The sequence below is a fragment of the Ochlerotatus camptorhynchus genome, unplaced genomic scaffold (genome assembly GCF_037179485.1).
Source record: "Ochlerotatus camptorhynchus isolate MF236.1 unplaced genomic scaffold, CSIRO-AGI_Acam_v1.1 ptg000020l, whole genome shotgun sequence".
In the NCBI taxonomy this organism is placed as follows: Eukaryota; Metazoa; Arthropoda; class Insecta; order Diptera; family Culicidae; genus Ochlerotatus; species Ochlerotatus camptorhynchus.
Genome location: NW_027040512.1, coordinates 72,750 through 89,586, shown reverse-complemented (window position 1 = coordinate 89,586; position 16,837 = coordinate 72,750). Strand labels below are relative to the sequence as shown.

The 16,837-nt window shown below is 39.4% G+C and overlaps 2 protein-coding genes across 2 annotated transcripts in view; one reads left to right on the top strand and one right to left on the bottom strand.

Annotated features, from left to right (window-relative positions):
• The window catches only part of Gs2 (glutamine synthetase 2), a 457,408-nt gene that overhangs the window by 437,467 nt on the left and 3,104 nt on the right, over positions 1-16,837 (top strand). Inside the window, exon 3 of the mRNA XM_065224379.1 lies at positions 3,355-3,536. Within this exon, the coding sequence (XP_065080451.1) occupies positions 3,356-3,536 (181 nt within the window). The 5' untranslated portion in view covers position 3,355. The remainder of the gene's footprint in view (positions 1-3,354; positions 3,537-16,837) is intronic.
• On the bottom strand, positions 7,152-12,463 carry LOC135703170 (uncharacterized). Its single transcript, XM_065224294.1, has 8 exons — positions 12,406-12,463; positions 9,557-9,795; positions 9,229-9,374; positions 9,086-9,176; positions 8,163-8,348; positions 7,939-8,100; positions 7,633-7,878; positions 7,152-7,427 (listed from the first exon to the last, which is right to left on the bottom strand). The coding sequence occupies exons 1-8, from the start codon at positions 12,461-12,463 to the stop codon at positions 7,152-7,154; spliced, it is 1,404 nt and encodes a 467-aa protein (XP_065080366.1).

Genomic DNA, 16,837 nt, shown 5'->3' with positions numbered 1-16,837 from the left:
TGGTGTATTTGGATTTGAAAGTCATCTATAAATGACAATGTTATAAGCGTTCAAAACCTAACATCTTTTCGTGATGGTTGCAATTTCTACATCAAAAAGGCCATATATCACGCAGCCACTCCCAAAGGATCTGCGATGGACATCGTTGGGTTTTCAATCAAATATTCATTTGAATTGATGTGTCATATCACATAAATCGTCTATTCCAGTGGTCAAGTACGATCACAGCAAGCGAAGATTATTTGATGTTGTTTGCTACTCAAGAATTTCAAGAATATCCAATAAACTAGTTGGCCTTGGTCAAATATATTTGTCAAATATATGACGATTTGTCAAACAGTGTGATATTAGCTTAAGGAATCGTTTGAATACATTAAGGTGATTCCTTGACGAGTCCTAAAATGGCCGTCATTATGGCTGATATGCTGTACCGTATGCGTGATAATGTTTGCACCATCGTACAAATAAGGTTCCCGTTTCACCTGTGCATACAATGCCTTGGGTTTCTTTGCATACACGTAACCTATAGCTCATGCCGTAGTAGGCTGTGTATAAAAGAAAATGATTTACTTAGTTTGACAGTTGCACCATGACGAAGTGGCAGCGTATTCGTGATTTGTCCCACGCGCAAATGTCGCAAAAAGACATTTCAATCCCGGTGGACCGTCAAAAGGGTTTTAGACCGAGAAAAGAAAGGACAACTATCCGCGAAGTTGGCCACAGGTCGTCCGAGGTCAGCTCGGGTTCCGAGGGTTATCGCTACTATCAAAAGGAAGATTCGGGTGAATCTAGTGCGTTCAATAAGGAAAACGGCAAAGGAACACGGGATCAGTGACTTTACGGCACGGAAGATCGTAAAGGAAGATTGCGGGGCGAAGTCGAGGGCACGCAAAAAAAACTCACATGATTACCAACCGCATCTGGGAGCTACGAGTCGAACGATGCAAGAAAATCTTGAACTTCCTTGAGCGAAAAAATCCGGTAATCGTGTTCACCGACGAGAGCATGTTTACCCGTCGATTCCGTATCAAATTCCAGAACCGACCGGTATATTAGTTCTCTTCCGGTAAAAGACGTGACCGACGAGCACAAGAACGTATATCTGACCAAGCATCCTGCTAGCGTTATGGTGTTTGGATTGGTGGCTTCCGATTGCAAAAAAATGGACCCGGTGTTCATTCCAGGTCAACAACAGAGGTATACATCGGGATTTTAAGTAAGTATGTTCTTCCGTGGATCAAATAACAGTACGGTCCGAAGCCAAATGTTGTATTTCAACAAGATTGGGCTCCGTGCCACACCTCGAACCGCACTCAGAAGTGGTTGCAGGAACATCTTCCGTTCTGGGCCAAGGATATGTAGCCGCCATCCAGCCCCGATCTTAATCCGCTGGATTACTAAATATGGCTCGTCATGAAGGCCAAGGCCTGTTCTAAACGCCACCCGAGTACAGCAAGCCTCAGACAAACATTGACCCGTACCTGGAGAGAAATGGATCCAGACTACATTATTAGAACCTGCCGTGCATTCCGGAAGCGTGTGGAGGCTGTAATTGCAGCAAGTGGAAACTCGATCGATGATTTACATAGTTTAAGACTCTGAGAAACATCCCCCCTTTGAAGAAATAAAAAAAAAACTCGAAAACGGAATGTTTGAGATTTTTTTTAATTTTGACATTGCTCAATGGTGCAAACATTATCACGCATACGGTATCATTTAAAGTTATCTAGAGCACAAATCTCGATACTTGCTGTGACATCTTTCATGAAATCGGATCTTCTTGCTTCCCAAATATGAAAAATTTGTATGGGTAAGAGTCTTCTAAAGACGATATTCCGGTATGATGATGATTAAAGGAAACCGGTTTTACAGCCCTAGTCACGATCTAAGACAAGTCAGGACATCTAGCTTCTTTTTAGTCTCCTTCGCAGGTTCTTAATTCGCTCGTGCAGTCCCTGTTGAACAGTATCCGTGCTAAATCAATACAAACAGTTCCGACAGTAATTTTGTACACATTTTAAAACGGAAAACCAATCTTCAACTTGAAAATCAACCAATTAGTGACTGTATCATCCAAATCTATGCCCCAGTTGTCTCCCCCTAGCTTGTATGTGCAGCAAAGGAAAACTGGCCTGGTGCGGTTAAGGCCTTAATAAGCCTGTATGGGCAGGAGCAGTGCTGCAAAATTTCGACAATACACGGTGATACTCAAAATTCTGCTTTGGTCACTCGTTTGAGCTAACAGTCATCGTCAAGGCAAACCATGTCAATTGTCAGTAGCATTTTTGTCAGTGACGAACATGTGCTGATTTGTTTATTAGCTAAATTTGAAATGAAATTAAATGGCTTGAGCGAAACAATTACATGGAGCCATTAAAGTGAATAAGCATCTACGTCCTGAACCGCTTGGATAACAATAATGTGTCTCAAAATGCAAGAAATTACACTTTCTGTTACCAGGTGAATCTTTGTCATTGACGAAAAAATGAATGAGATTTTGACAAAGATTTTTTTGAGGATCAAGTCTATCATTGACTATGTGAAAAACAATTTTGTCAATATCGCGCAAAAGTCTGTCAATGACAATGACAAATCTCAGCACTGGGCAGGAGAGAGAAGTTTTAATTGATCACTAAGTCCAGCTGTTTTTGGACTAACTTCTACTAGAAAAATTACCAAAAACGAGATTATAAATTGCATCACGCGGTGAGAAAACCCGAATAATGTGATCAATTAGTGTAAAACGATATAAGCTAAGAAAAGCAAACGAAAAAAAATACGCTAATTTGCCAGACACGAAAGCCGCCATCGGTCGCTTACTGCTGTGAAACTTTACGATTTTAGAACAAAATTTAGCTTCGTTAGTTTAGTATTGCCAAATAATTCGAAAGTTAGCGTTTCGCTAAACCAGTAAAAATATCAACCCTCACTGATCAGCTTAATTAGCGAATTCGAAAAATCGCTTAAGGTAACTTAAGTGTGATATCAAATTTTAGAAACAAAAAAATACCTTCTGTTCCTCTTCAGACGTTAATGAAGTAGAAGCCAGTGAGTGTATTTTCACACCATAACGCTAAGTTACTTAAAATAGTTATAAAAGCGTACCGTCCCAGGCTTGATCAGATTCAGTACAGTGCAAACTGGTGTTAAGAGAAGAACTGCTTGTAGGTACTAGAAAGTATTTTCATCAAATTTGTTGACAACCGGCAACCGTTAAAATGGTGAATCAGGTCAGGTGGGTGGTATAAGTATAATGAAAGTGAGAGGAGGCGTGACATCTTAATCAATGTGCTTGCATCAGCAATCTAAGCACACCATATTCACACTTTGCCCCCTTACCCATCCCTTCCGCAGGATGTCGAAAACCCTCGAGGAATCTCCCAATGCCCACATCAACAAGACCCTGCTGGACAAGTACATGAGCCTGCCGATGCCGGAGGGCAAGATCCAGGCCACGTACATCTGGATCGACGGCACTGGCGAAAATCTCCGCTGCAAGGACCGAACGCTCGAATTCATTCCCGAAAAACCCAGCGGTAAGTCAAACTTTCAATTACAGATTTATTCAGTTAGTTGAATCGCGATCTGGCGAACAAAACCCTATAGTCATCGTCGTCGTGCTCAAAGGCAAGTTTTACGACTTGCTAAGTCGCGATCTCCAACCGCGGACTGTGAACGTTTGCAATTAATTTTCAAGATCAAAGTCAATGTTGTTTCCCTGCAAAAACCTGCTTTGCCGTACTAGCTCATTCGCAGTAACGGTACCCCAGGCAGAGCGCTAGTCGTAAATTGACACTAGTGGGAGGTACTAACTAGTTAAGCTAGTGTATGCGTTAGGGTGGTTCAAATTATCGATTTCGCTCCACACTGCTCTGTCGATTCCAAATCAGGTCGCAGAATAATTCTCCCAAAATTCAAGCTCATTTGATTGCTCCTTCTCATTAATATACTAGACGGTCGCTAATTGAAACAACGTTCAAATTGTTCACTACAAGTTTTTCTTCTACGATTTTGGTCAATTTTGAAGTGTCCGTCGTCTCCATTAGGGCGCAAATGAAATGTACGGAAAAAATAAACCATCGATTTTTTGAAAAATGTTCATTGAACCGAAAAAAGACACTTTGCAAAACCACAATTTTAAGACCAAAAAAATATTTTTTTGGATTTTATATAGGGGAAATGGCTCTAATGTTGGCCTATGGAGCTAAGATTGGGCCAATCGCTAAAATTTAGCTATTTATCAATTGTATCTAGATGAACGCGTCATTGGGACGGTACTAATGGATATTTTTGGTCGCTATTGAAAATTTAGTCGATTGCTGAATTTGTGTATGGGCCCAAATTAGGAGCATTCAGGCCGACATTCCCCTATCTTTTTCCAATAATTTTAGAAAAATCAAAATGTTAATGAAAAAACTTTTTTTGCTGTAAACTTCCCCTTAAAGTGCTTTTTATTGAAGTTATCTTTCAAATAAAAACTTGAATTGATCCACCATTTACAGTGTATAATAAACATTTTTTTTTCAAATATATGACTGATATTTAGGAGCCGTCTATAGTGCAAATAGCGATGGCTTTACCATACTGTAATTCGCACTAAACATGGTAACATGGCACTTGAGGGGCATTTATTGTTACCATATTCTAGATTTAAATGTAGTAGAGCCCGGTGCCGATGGAGCGATCGAACATACTCCGCCCCAAAACTAAAGTTTTGAATTACCACGATGATGGCGAATAAGGTGACGCTGCGGTCCGAAGTGCGTACATATGGGGAGTACAAGGTGAACAGTGGCAGTCCAACGGAACGAAAGGCGATTCGGTAGGGATTCAGACGGTCCAACAAGAACACTGGTGATCTAACAGGGACGCAAAGCGATCCAGCAAGGGTACAGGTGGTCCGATAAATTGAGGCAGAGCTCCGATAAATGACGCATGTTATACAACGGGGATGCGGGTGGTCCAACAGCGACATAGATGGTCCAACGGAGACGCTGGGGTTCAGCAGACGACTCGAGACATCCGACACGGACAATGGCAGCCCCGCATTAACGCTGCTCTTCGAAAGGGAAAGAATTTCCAGCGGAAATTCTGTGCAATCCGATGGGAACTTTCCAATAAAATGGCGTTCTACTCCGGTATGCAGCAGACTGGACAAAGGAGCAATAACGAATACTCCAATGGCATTGTGAACGAGCCGTCTCCGAGCACCATCCTGGTCACGGCACCAATGGTTCGGCCAGAATGCCACCCTACGCTGTGTTGCGGTTGATTCATTTGACGGTGGAGGATTGTCTGATGTTTCGGAGCAGCAGAACAAACACTTTTCATACTTTAATCGATACCTTTTATTGCCTCCGAGCCTGCTCGGAGGAAGAACGAATAACTTAAAACGAACATCTATAGTGCGAATAGCAATGGCTGTACCATACTGCAATTCACACTGAACAGATCGTTACCATGGCACTTCGGGGGCATTTATTGTTATCACATTCTAGGTATATAGTACAGTCCGGTGCCGATGATGTGATCGAACAGGTGGAAATGTTGGGGACCGAGACGATCAACCCTGGATGCAAGGAGCGGAGCTGCGATAGCCCATCACAAAACGAATGTGCTATTGATCAGTAACTGCAAAGCGGTGCAGTGTTCAGAAATAACCGTCGGGAGCACGCCATTATTGCCTTGAAGCGCGTGGTGAAATACCTTCAACAACCATGTCGAATATGCCTGTTAGAATGCTTCGAAGGCCATCAACGCGATAGGAAGAATCATGCCGAACAACTCTGGTCCCAGCAGTAGCAAGAGGCGTCTTCTGGTCAGTGTTTCGTCGTCGATACTGAGGTATGGAGCTCCAGCCTGAGTTTCAGCACTGGGAACCAAGCGAAACCAAAGGAAACTGAGCAGTACGTTCCGTTTGTGAGAACATTCTCGTTGGAAGTAGTATGCTGTATCACCGAAATGATCTCTATCGACATCACCCTGGCGGAGGATAGCGAGTGCTACAGGTGGAGAGAAGCCGGAAGAGTATGGAAAGTGGTGAGAGCGGAGTCGTTGGCTAAGTGGCAACAGGACTGGAACACCGATTCTTTCGACCTTCAGGAAATACCTGCATCGGTTCGGACTAGAGATGGCGAGCCCTACCACAGCTGTTCTAAAGATCCGATTCACTAAAGTGAGCTGATGACCCGCAGTTCATTTTGTAAGAACTGGAGCTCATCAGATCACTGATATCACAAGTCAAAACCATACAATCCGACACTTACAGCCAACCCAGTTCATGAAACTGGCGAAAACATCAGGTGATCCATAACATATTTAAGCTCCAACCATGTAACATTAAATGCGGCAAGGTGGCAACAAATGTAATGCCTTCAAAACCATTCTTACCTTCCCGCAATGGGCAATTAAAAAATGATTTAGTTGTTTTCGAATTGACGAGCACAATTTGCATGAATCATACTTTCCTATAACGTTATCTAGAAAACTCTATCTATTTTCCGCAACGCGGCGCCACATGTACCAAGCTTAATCATAGAGGAAAAGGATGAGCTGTCAAATTAGCACCAGAGCACCAGAGAAATTTGGCTTCACTCGAGTTGTTCGCAGATGACAGGCGTTGCAGTCCTGTGCTTACAGCGGGACTTTTCTAAAAAGGACTCATTACTCCACTTACGCATTGAACAGCCACCGCGTAATGCAAGATGTGCGCGTAATACAACATGTGCTCACGATAGCATTAACGGTAAAAGCAAACATCCAAACGACTGTATGGGAGAGAAAGACACATATACATGTGTTAAACGTTCACACTTAGATTTTTTTGCCGAATCTCGGTTTTATTTTGCCGAGATCCGCACAGCCGAGTGCTCGGCAATGAGCTCGGCAAACAAACTGTTGCCGTTAATCTCGGTTTAGAAAAAAATGACAGCTTGTGCGGTTTACCGAAAATCTCGGTTTAAGAAAACTGATTGCTCGGCACAGTAAAACTGAAATCTCAGCAAAAAATGTAAACAATCTCATATAAATTCTACCGAGATTTCAGCAAATCTTAATAAATTCAAATAAATTTGAAAACTTAACTGCATTTTTCAATCAACCATCATTTATTTCTCTGTTCTTGTTCACATCAAAAATAAAATTAAAATCAATTAATTTAGTTGGCTTACAAACTTATTGCCAGTGGTACTCAATGCTTCGATTTTGAAACAGTATGCATAAAAAAAAGAATAAAAAATCTTGTCCGATGGGCAGCATTTTACATTAAATACTGTAAAAACTTGCAACAGTAGAGTGAAGGCGCCCAGTAGATTGTTTCCGACAGGAATTGAGATGTCCTTCCAAATAATGTTGCAGTCACCATCTTCAAATAATGTTGCTGACACGATGATAAGCGGATCTTCTGTGTTAGGTAATTCCATCTCCGGCTAAAAAAAAAATTTGAGAAAAAAAAATATAAAGTCAATGAATAGGAAGAGTTTGTTTTATTTGATTTTATATTCAAACAAGCATTTCCATTTGAGGAATTTAATTTAATCATTAATCCAAAAGTTAAATGTATATTTTCCATGCCCCTCGGCTTCTTTCCGATATTATTATATGTTTTGTAAAACAGCGTAAGAAATTACTCACATCAATCCAGTCGATGATACCATGCAACGGATTAAACTTTCGTGCTTCTTTTTCTTTGTCCGGTCGTGGTCGTTTTGCTCCTCTGGTTGGATTTTTTTCACGAACTACGGCTAACGCCTTGATCATATCGTTTTTGATATATCTGTACACATCTCGGTATTGATCCAGAATTTTTGGTTGGATAACATTCCATACATCCTCGAACCGTGCCGCATTTGGCCTCATTGACTCAAAGTCAAATGAAATCTGAAACATAAAGACAATAAATTAATAAATTCAGAAGTCCTTCCATATTCCCATATATACCAATGCTCCTCCAAACGCTGTAGCTACCGGAAAGTCTTTCATGAACTGCAAAAATGTTACTTCCTCACGAATGTTGTTACGGAATCTCAACGTTTGTTTCCATAAATGCATAATTCTTGATTTTGATTGTTCCGTGGGTACAGCAAATTGCAGTTCTAGTACCTGTGAGAAACAGATTCATTATAACAATAAATTCGAGAAATATTTTTCATTGTTTGTTTTACCAGATCATCGATGGTTGCTTCGTCTTGATCGTATTCTGATACTTCTGAAGCTCGCAATGTTTGGCAGTCATCGGAGAGTCTGTGGAATACCCGTTTGTCTGATTTTTTGGCAAGAAACTCCATCCGGTAGTGAATTTTTCCTGAATGGCGCCCACTACCGCGACCGTTTTTGTAAAACCACAGTGCCTGCAATAGTACAAATACAAAAGCACGTTTTCGTTCATTCACAGCAGATATTTTTGACACACAGTTCGATGAAAAAAAATATATATGATCCAGCATCCAATACGAAAAATACGTGAGGAAACTATTTTGTAGTCAAGTTATTAACGAAAGCCAAATCGCAGAAGAGAATTCAAGCTGAACAATGAATTAAATCTTTAGGAACATTGACAGATTCTCTTCGTCGACTTTCTCTTTCCATCTCCCCGTGTATAAATATTCACAACTATTTTCATGGGGGAGGGGGGACGTGATGTCCAATCAGCCTACTGCTCATTTTTGTATGAAATTGGTTCCAAACGTAAACAAGCCCTGTAGGTTTCTTATGGCTTGTTTACGTTTGGAACCAGCTATTTGAGGTAGGCGACGATTGTTCGTATTTGACAGTCACCTCCCACCCCTTGCTATTTTCAACTCACAGATCGATGAAAGAAGCTATTTTATAGTTCCTAATACGACAAACACGACAACAAATGGTTCTGTACCCAAGTTATTAACGAAAGAGAAAGTCGATGAAGAGAATCGATCAATGTTACTTAGGACCTAATGCAATGTTCAGCTTGAGATACACCGACTGGGCTTCTTTATGTTTACGTCAGTTTCACAGAAAACAATACCATAAAACTTGTTTGTTATCTTGTAGATTTCTATGATAATACGAAAAGTGATAATGTACATATAGTGAAATACCAGCAACTTACATGAGGAATGTCAGATGCAGTTGAAGCTAGTACTGGATACGTCTTGACCAAGGATCGAGCTAGCATTTCCTTATAGAACGTAGATGGCCTCCTGAAGCATTGGATGATAATGAAAAGAACTTTGGATTTCTCATCATACTTACTCGCCGTAAGCAGATACCAGGTAGTCGCAGAGGATGTGGGTGATCTGTTTGGACACCTTCTCAGTTGGTTTGTAACCTTCCACCAAAAACTCTTGAATCTCTCGTCCTGTTTGGGTTTTTGTGAATATTTGATCGACGTTGATTTCCTTGAAACAAGAGTGATATTTTGTTTATCTATTCGCATATTCGCATAACGCAAACGAAACTTTAACTAAGTGAAAATTTAACACAGGTGCTATGAAAAGTATGATGTATATGATGTAATTACTATGGAATTTACTATAACAATAATGATTGAAATAAATTAATAGTGCAAACAACACGTTACTTGCTCAAGATTGAACGAACGATCATCATTTTCGGCGTTCGAGTTTGTTCCAACGTCATCTGCATGAGTTTCGATTATGTCTTCAATATGGTCTTCCAGTTCTTCAACTACCAAATCATTTTCCAACAGTTTTTGAAGTTTTTGAATGGTTTTTACCATTTTCGTAGAAAGTTTGAGCCGTGTGAAATCATCGTTGTCAAGTAGTGAAAATGTTTCCAGGTCCGTTATCTCCTCTCGAACTGTAACAAAAATATTATCAATTAGAAATTACTTACGCAGCAATGTTTAAAGGTGATATTACTTTTCGTCAATAATCACGGCAATAGTTTCTTCTGGATATAAATTTAAGATTACTTCCATAAGGACTCCAGAAAAAGAATGTTGTATGCGAATGAATTTGGTCCATGGAAAACAGTTTTTCGCTTGATTCTAATACTACTTCGTATGCCTCCAAGAATCTGTTATACGTTATAGTGTTGCATAATTTCAACAATAAATGTATACTGCTATCAACCACAACAATTTCAGCAATGATTCCATATGATGGGTAGTATTCGTTGTCGTAGTTTCTGATGCACACTATCAGATTCGATCGGAATTCTATTCCATTAACTGTGACTCTCTTAGGCACAAACACATGCGGAATAGTATCATGTAGGAACGGCTCACTACGGCAATGACCCCGCTGAACAATTTTACCTCCACTGAATGAGATTTTATCCCTGAATGGATTGTCAAGGATATCAATGACCATTTTGAAATTCTGGCGTTTAGCGAGGCTTTTGCAAATATTTTTGAAATTCCTGCACGTTGCCGACTGATTTTTGGTAGGCTTATTCTTCTGCTCAAATACCAGGCAATTGAATTGTTTCATGTTGCCGCTTTTTTTAATGCATAGTATGTAATGGTCAAGGTGATGATTTTTATTTATCCGTCGATTGAATTTCGCGTAAAACAACTCTTCGTATAGCCGTATATGCTCTTCTAGTGATGCCAACATGTGATCCGATACTATTGTGGACATTAATATTCGTGTTATGTTGATCAAATGTCCAATCATGTGCATATATTCGCAGTCATCGGAAATTTTGTGACCAAATAGAAAAGGAAACGCCCTTAATAACAAAATATTTTGCGCAGCTGTTTGTTTCAGTTTGTGGGATGTGGGTTTAGAAAGCATCTCGTTTGTGAAATTTGCTGAAGGTCGATTTTTTTTGTCGATATATCCATAGGCAAAAGAATGTATACGATGATTAATAAATTCTACATTCATTCCGAGTTCTTTATTTTTATAATAGTAGCTCAATACTAGCTGCACAGTTGTAGGTACCAAACCTTCTGCTATATCATGCATTGTGTCAAGGGCAAAATTTTCAGTTATGTGGAAATTATTCAATTCATTCAACACGCATCCATTCCGTTTCAAACCACAATCCGATGGGCTTATTTCTCCAGACACAACTTTACTCAAGTTCTGTTCATACCACTCCTTTGTTCGTAGGGGGAAATGTTCAAACGGGTTCTGGTGAAAAGCTGGTCTTTGTATTGTGCAAAGTCTGCAAAAATATGTCGCCATAGGTCCGAGAAGACCAAAAACCTCATGCACAGCCAACGTATCGCCACAAAATATGGTTACTACTGCACGGAGTGTGAATTTTTCCGTTCCGTAGCAAACTGTCACTCCTTCTTCCAGCTTTTTGAGGTCACTTATCAGAGGTTTGAGGATTTTGTTATATCCGTGCTTCTTAGCATCTATAGAGGTACAATACATAAGTGGAAAAACGGTTTTCGGAGAACTATTCCATTTGTCGGGGAAATTTTGAATTTTGAAATCAATAACAGACACTTTGTTTATTCCAGCTCTTGAACTTAACGCATTTCCCAACTCTACGTCGTCTTGGTACAGACTCAGACGTACAGTATCAGGGAATTTTTTTGAAATATTTACTCTTTTTGTATGTCTCCCCAGATCGAAAGCTTGTATACTCTTTGATCGTTGCGTTTTCTGGTTCAGCGTCGTTTAAAAGATCTCTGTTTTGAGGGTTTCTGAAGTCTCAATGTTTCAATAATTGGTGTATACATGAAAGTCTCATTGACTTTAACTTTTTTGGAAGTGCCATCAGTATGCCGGATGTCATCTCGTGTTTGAAGCATCTTTTCTGACGGGTTTGGAATGCCTTCAGCTAAAACATTCAAAAACTTGGTTTGCTTTGATAGGGTTGACACGTCAGTGAACAAATCCGGCAAATGAAACTGATTAAGAAATGAAATAGTTTCTGGAGAATCCAGGTTAATGTCGCGGCCGTTCAAAATTTTTTTTGATTTTTCTTGAAAATAGTCTCCAAGCATTTGAACCAAAGTTTCGCATAGCTTGATCATTTCTGCAATTTTTGATTGTGGTAACGAAACATCTGATGTTAACCGACAAATACCAAGTGCAATAGCTTTTTTGATTTGCTCCAAGGAAAGAGTATCATTTGAGATTATTTCATCAATTTCATCCGGTTGGATAGGGCTACTATCAATTTTAGGCATTTTGAGGTTAGGTTCCCGCAACTCATTCAAATTAATTTCTCCTTCCAGTGATTGAAGGAAAGGTGAACAAGGATGTTGCTGCATAATATGCCTTTTTAATGACTTAAAATGATCATATCTGGACCTACATTTAGGAACCAGACAATCATAAAACACTGCATCCGGGGCAAATTGTTTGTTCCGGATATGATTATTAATATGCCGCTGAAGCTCATCGACATAACCCACAACTTTTTCATAGCAGAAAAAGCAGGTTAAGCTAGATGTAATTGGCTGAAACGAAATATGCAAATATGTAATTAAATTATACTTACCGAAGATTTCGAACAGTCTTACATCTTCCTGCTGGAGTACTCCAAGGATCGGTTCCATAATTCTAGGTTCTTCCTGTATACAACATACACTATACACAGTTTTTAACAAAGCTTCCAAACACTCAAATTTTTACTAGCGCTATGAAAATGGCGGATGAAAGCTGAAATGCCGAATGTCGGTAAACAAGCGCTGCCAAAACGAAATCTCGGCATATCACATTACCGAGATCAGTGAAATCATTGTTTACGTTTGCGCTCGGCATCCAGTGTTGCCGAATTTCGGAAAAATATGAAACAAGCCGAGATTTCAGTCTACAGTGGTGCTGAATCTCGGCTTAAACTGTTTTTTTTGCTGAATTCTCAGTTAATTATGATGATACCGTGTTGGCTCGGTAATATGTATTGCCGAGCTCGAGAATAATTTTTAAGTGTGTTGTTGAATTTCTACTGGTAATACCATAGAGGTAACTCTAAGACCAGAAGGTCACGAAGAAACGTGCTCAACTTTTTGGCTCAGCTCTGGTACTCTCTTCGGTCCCAAGCTAATCGATGCACCCCTCGAAACATAGGAAAATCCACGAACCCCTCATTTTATCTGTCAAACTTCCAAAGCGAATCAAAACAAACATAGTTTAGTACTAGAATTTCGACTGGAATGGAATACGTTAATCGATTTGCTTGGGACCAATAGGCTAGTCAAGTAGTGAGCCAATTTAAGATCGTTAGTTTTCACCGGTTGGTAATACTATCCAATTTATTTACGTACTCGGCTTTTATAGTTGATGTTATTCCTCCAGAATGTGCTCTCACCTCCAGGTATGCAATCATTTACATTCGTTTCATTTACATTCATTTGCCACTAACTTGTTTCATCTACAGAATTTCTTAAAATTATGTATGAAGCTTTTGTAGGTTTTAATATTAGCTACAACTTTTATCAATAACTCAAATCTGTATCACATGACGAACTAGAGCGGGATGAACTTGTTATTGTTTTTCAGTGGATGTAATTTACATTCACTGAAAAACAATGGTGGGTTCTATTCGCTCTGGTTCGCTCATGCATAAGAGATACTGTTTTGAGGTACAGACAAAAGTTGTAGGTAATATTAAAACCTACAAAAGCTTCATACATCATTTTACGGAATTCTGTAGATGAAAAAAGTTAGATGCAAATGAATGTAAATGAATGATTGCACGAAATGAATGTAAATGATTTTCCATTACTGCTACCTCTCCTCTTATCATTCTCTGGACGAGCGGAAGATCCGCACAACAGCGAACAACCGAAAAGCGAAATACAGCTCTCAGCTCAGCCGAATCATCGCCCCGAATGATTCACTGAGAGCTGTTTAGAATGACAGCTCTCGGGTGCATCCTGCTCTCGGACCCGTCCAGCTCTTCAGCTCTTTTGTTCTCTCGATTCTTCATGATTCCGCTCTGCAGATGAAGCCGAATCGTACGGGTCGTCGGTTATTTGCTTTTGCGTGGATCTACACCCTTTGCCAGATAATAGTGAGTGCAATTCTGAAATAACATCAGCAATAAAATCTGTATGTAGACTCGATTGCACCGCATGAGATGTCAATTATATCATCACGTGTGATATAGGTCTAACTCTCTCGCATGAATTGTTTGCTCTTACTGATGATGTTGTTGGCATATTTTGTATTATACCTGCATTTTGGGTTAACCGGTGGTTGTTCACTTGCTGCGTTAAGTTGTAAGCTACGGGTTTAATGGTTTAGACTACTTTTACGATGTGTATGCAGTTTTAAAATTATATAGCTCCATTGGTTTAGGGTCACTAAAACCATTTATTTCATTTCCGATTTTTCATTTTGAATCTGTGTCAAAATTTCTATGATTTCAATGCTGAAGAGCTGTTCAAAAGAATCGGCTCTTAGAGAGTTGAACAGGTCAGATCCGCTCAGCCAGATGAGCTATTTTGCCAACCTCTAGTTTTAACATGTGAAATTCAGTATCACTTAAATTCTGTAAGTGTTGCTGAACGTTTGATATGATTAGACATAGAATTGAAAACATTTATTCCTGTAAAATACAATGAAGCACAAGTCAAAAAAATGTAATGTTCTTATTTCGTCCGCAGTTCTAGTATTATATCCATGAAAATCACTTCCTCTTTCAATTTGATCACACAGGTATCGAGGCAGGAAATCGTTAACTATTTTAAAAACGAACACCATAGACAAATATGCTATTCTTTGCTTCACCGACAACCATTGTAAAGCATCCGGCATCAAAGTCGAAGGAAGTGAATCTATTGTATCGCAAAATCAAACGCATTGTTTATTCTGCAAGCGCTGAAATCTCGATATTTGTGTTGCATTGTTTCGTTGGTGTTTCGGTGGCCAAAAACAAAATGAAAGAGTAAAATTTCAGATGAGGAAAGATGATTGATTTGTATTATACTAGCAATAGTTAAATCGTTTGTCAATCGACAAAGAATTACATACTTGCTGGCAATTTTCTCGATGACATTATAAATGTGAGAGTTGAACTTAAGTACGTCATCAATAATCACGCCAAGATATTTAATCAATCGAACGCGATCAATAACCTCACCATCAATTACAACAGAGACGACATCATTTACTAGATTCCGCGGAATCACTATAAATTTAGTTTTACTTGTATTCAATTTCAATCGCATAAACTTCAGTCATCTACTTAGAGAACGAAAATCTTCATTCAAGTGACAACGGTAACTTCTAAATCCTTAGCTGCAATACATAACAGTATCATCTGTAAAAAGATTATTGCCGCAAACTCGTAAAACACGTCACCAGACATTAACATACATAATCAATAAAAGGGGCCCTAATACACTTCCCTGGGGCACTGCGGGACTAGAAATATAATCATAACAAACAGTCCGTTGAGTTCTATCAGATAAATAGTTTTCAAACCATTTATATGCAGTACTGGTAATTACAAACGCTTGATGGTGCTTAACAATAAGGGCCTAGAAATTGTATCAAAAGTGCGTTTCAGATCCATAAAAAACAGCAACAGTCGTTTCTTTACGCTCGAAGTTGTCTTTCCACTTTGCTAAAATCAAATTCAACGTGGTTTCAAAAGAATTACCTTCCCGATATCCTGATTGTTCTGGTATCAACAAAGAGTTGCTATTCAAATACTTCTTTAACAACAAGTTCTAACATTTTCTCTAATGTGTACAACATGTTGATGGGACGAAAACAGGCGATCGAAATTCTCGCTCAGCTGCATCACTAAAGCTGCTTTTCGCAGAGCTGAGAATAGTTTCCTCTCTCATTCTTCAACGATTATTCATTTTCCTCTCCCATTCAAACCAAGAAAATATCGCTCTCTCAAATTCAGTGAGAACACTTTTTCATCTCTTATTGGGCACCCGACAATATTCGAAAGTGCGTGTTGCTGGAGTCCGAGCAGAAGTGCAGCATTTGAGCGTTTGAGCCCAATGTAATGTAAACAGATGAGTCGATATGAATTTGTCGGCTCTTTTGTTCGCCTGGTGTAAATGTATGACGGAGTTTAATCATAGAGGTAACTCTAAGACTAGAAGGTTCCGAAGAAACGTACTCAAATTTTTGGCTCAGCTCTTTTACTATCTTCGGTCCCAAGCAAATCGATGTACCCCTCGAAACATAGGAAAATCCACGAACCCCTCATTTTATCTGTCAAACTTTCATAGCAAATCAAAACAAACATTGTGTAGTACTAGAATTTCGACTAGAATGGGGTACGTTAATCGATTTGCTTGGGACCAATAGGCTAGTCAAGTAGTGAGCCAATTTAAAATCGTTAGTTTCGTATTGATTGTTGGTTTAACGTCACACTCCGTCAACCATTTAAACAACGGGAGAACATTGATAGCAAAACACATAGTCCATTTTACGAAATAACAGAAGCCAGTTTGCCTGATAGAATTTGATATTAATGTTGCTTCTCCTCTCAAAGTTTATTCATAAATTCAGGCATAACATTTGATAACGGCACAAAAGCATTTGTAAACAAACTTTCTAAGGCCCTTTACACGCGAACCAAAGTACGCCCACGCAAACCAATACCACTTTCGGAAAGGTGATAGTTGCCCCTATCCGATGATGTTGTTGGTTTGCGTGGGCGTACTTTGGTTCGCGTGTAAAGGGCCTTAGAAAGTTTGTTTACAAATGCTTTTATGCCGTTATCAAATGTTATGCCTGAATTGAAAACTCAGCTGATCAGAAACTTCTCATAAAATGCTATGTTGATTTGAGCCAACTAAGGACCAAAACAAGAGAAAAAGAAGAAGTCACTGTTTTCTTTCTTAAGCAATATTTCTAGCGAAGTATTCCACAAATGGTTTGGATGATACTCGGAACACATGTATATGTATATGTGGCATCTCTGAGTACTAGTTGTCTTTCTCATACCGCCGTGAATCACG

What these genes read in the sequence shown, in the direction of transcription:
- LOC135703170 (XM_065224294.1), bottom strand. Translation starts at nt 12,463, where the DNA reads ATGGAACCGATCCTTGGAGTACTCCAGCAGGAAGATGTAAGACTGTTC. An exon ending in CTGCATCTGACATTCCTCAT is followed by an intron (nt 8,349 to 9,085) that starts GTAAGTTGCTGG and finishes GTACTATTGCAG; the next exon opens with GCACTGTGGTTTTACAAAAA. An exon ending in CAGCGTTTGGAGGAGCATTG is followed by an intron (nt 7,879 to 7,938) that starts GTATATATGGGA and finishes TTTATGTTTCAG; the next exon opens with ATTTCATTTGACTTTGAGTC.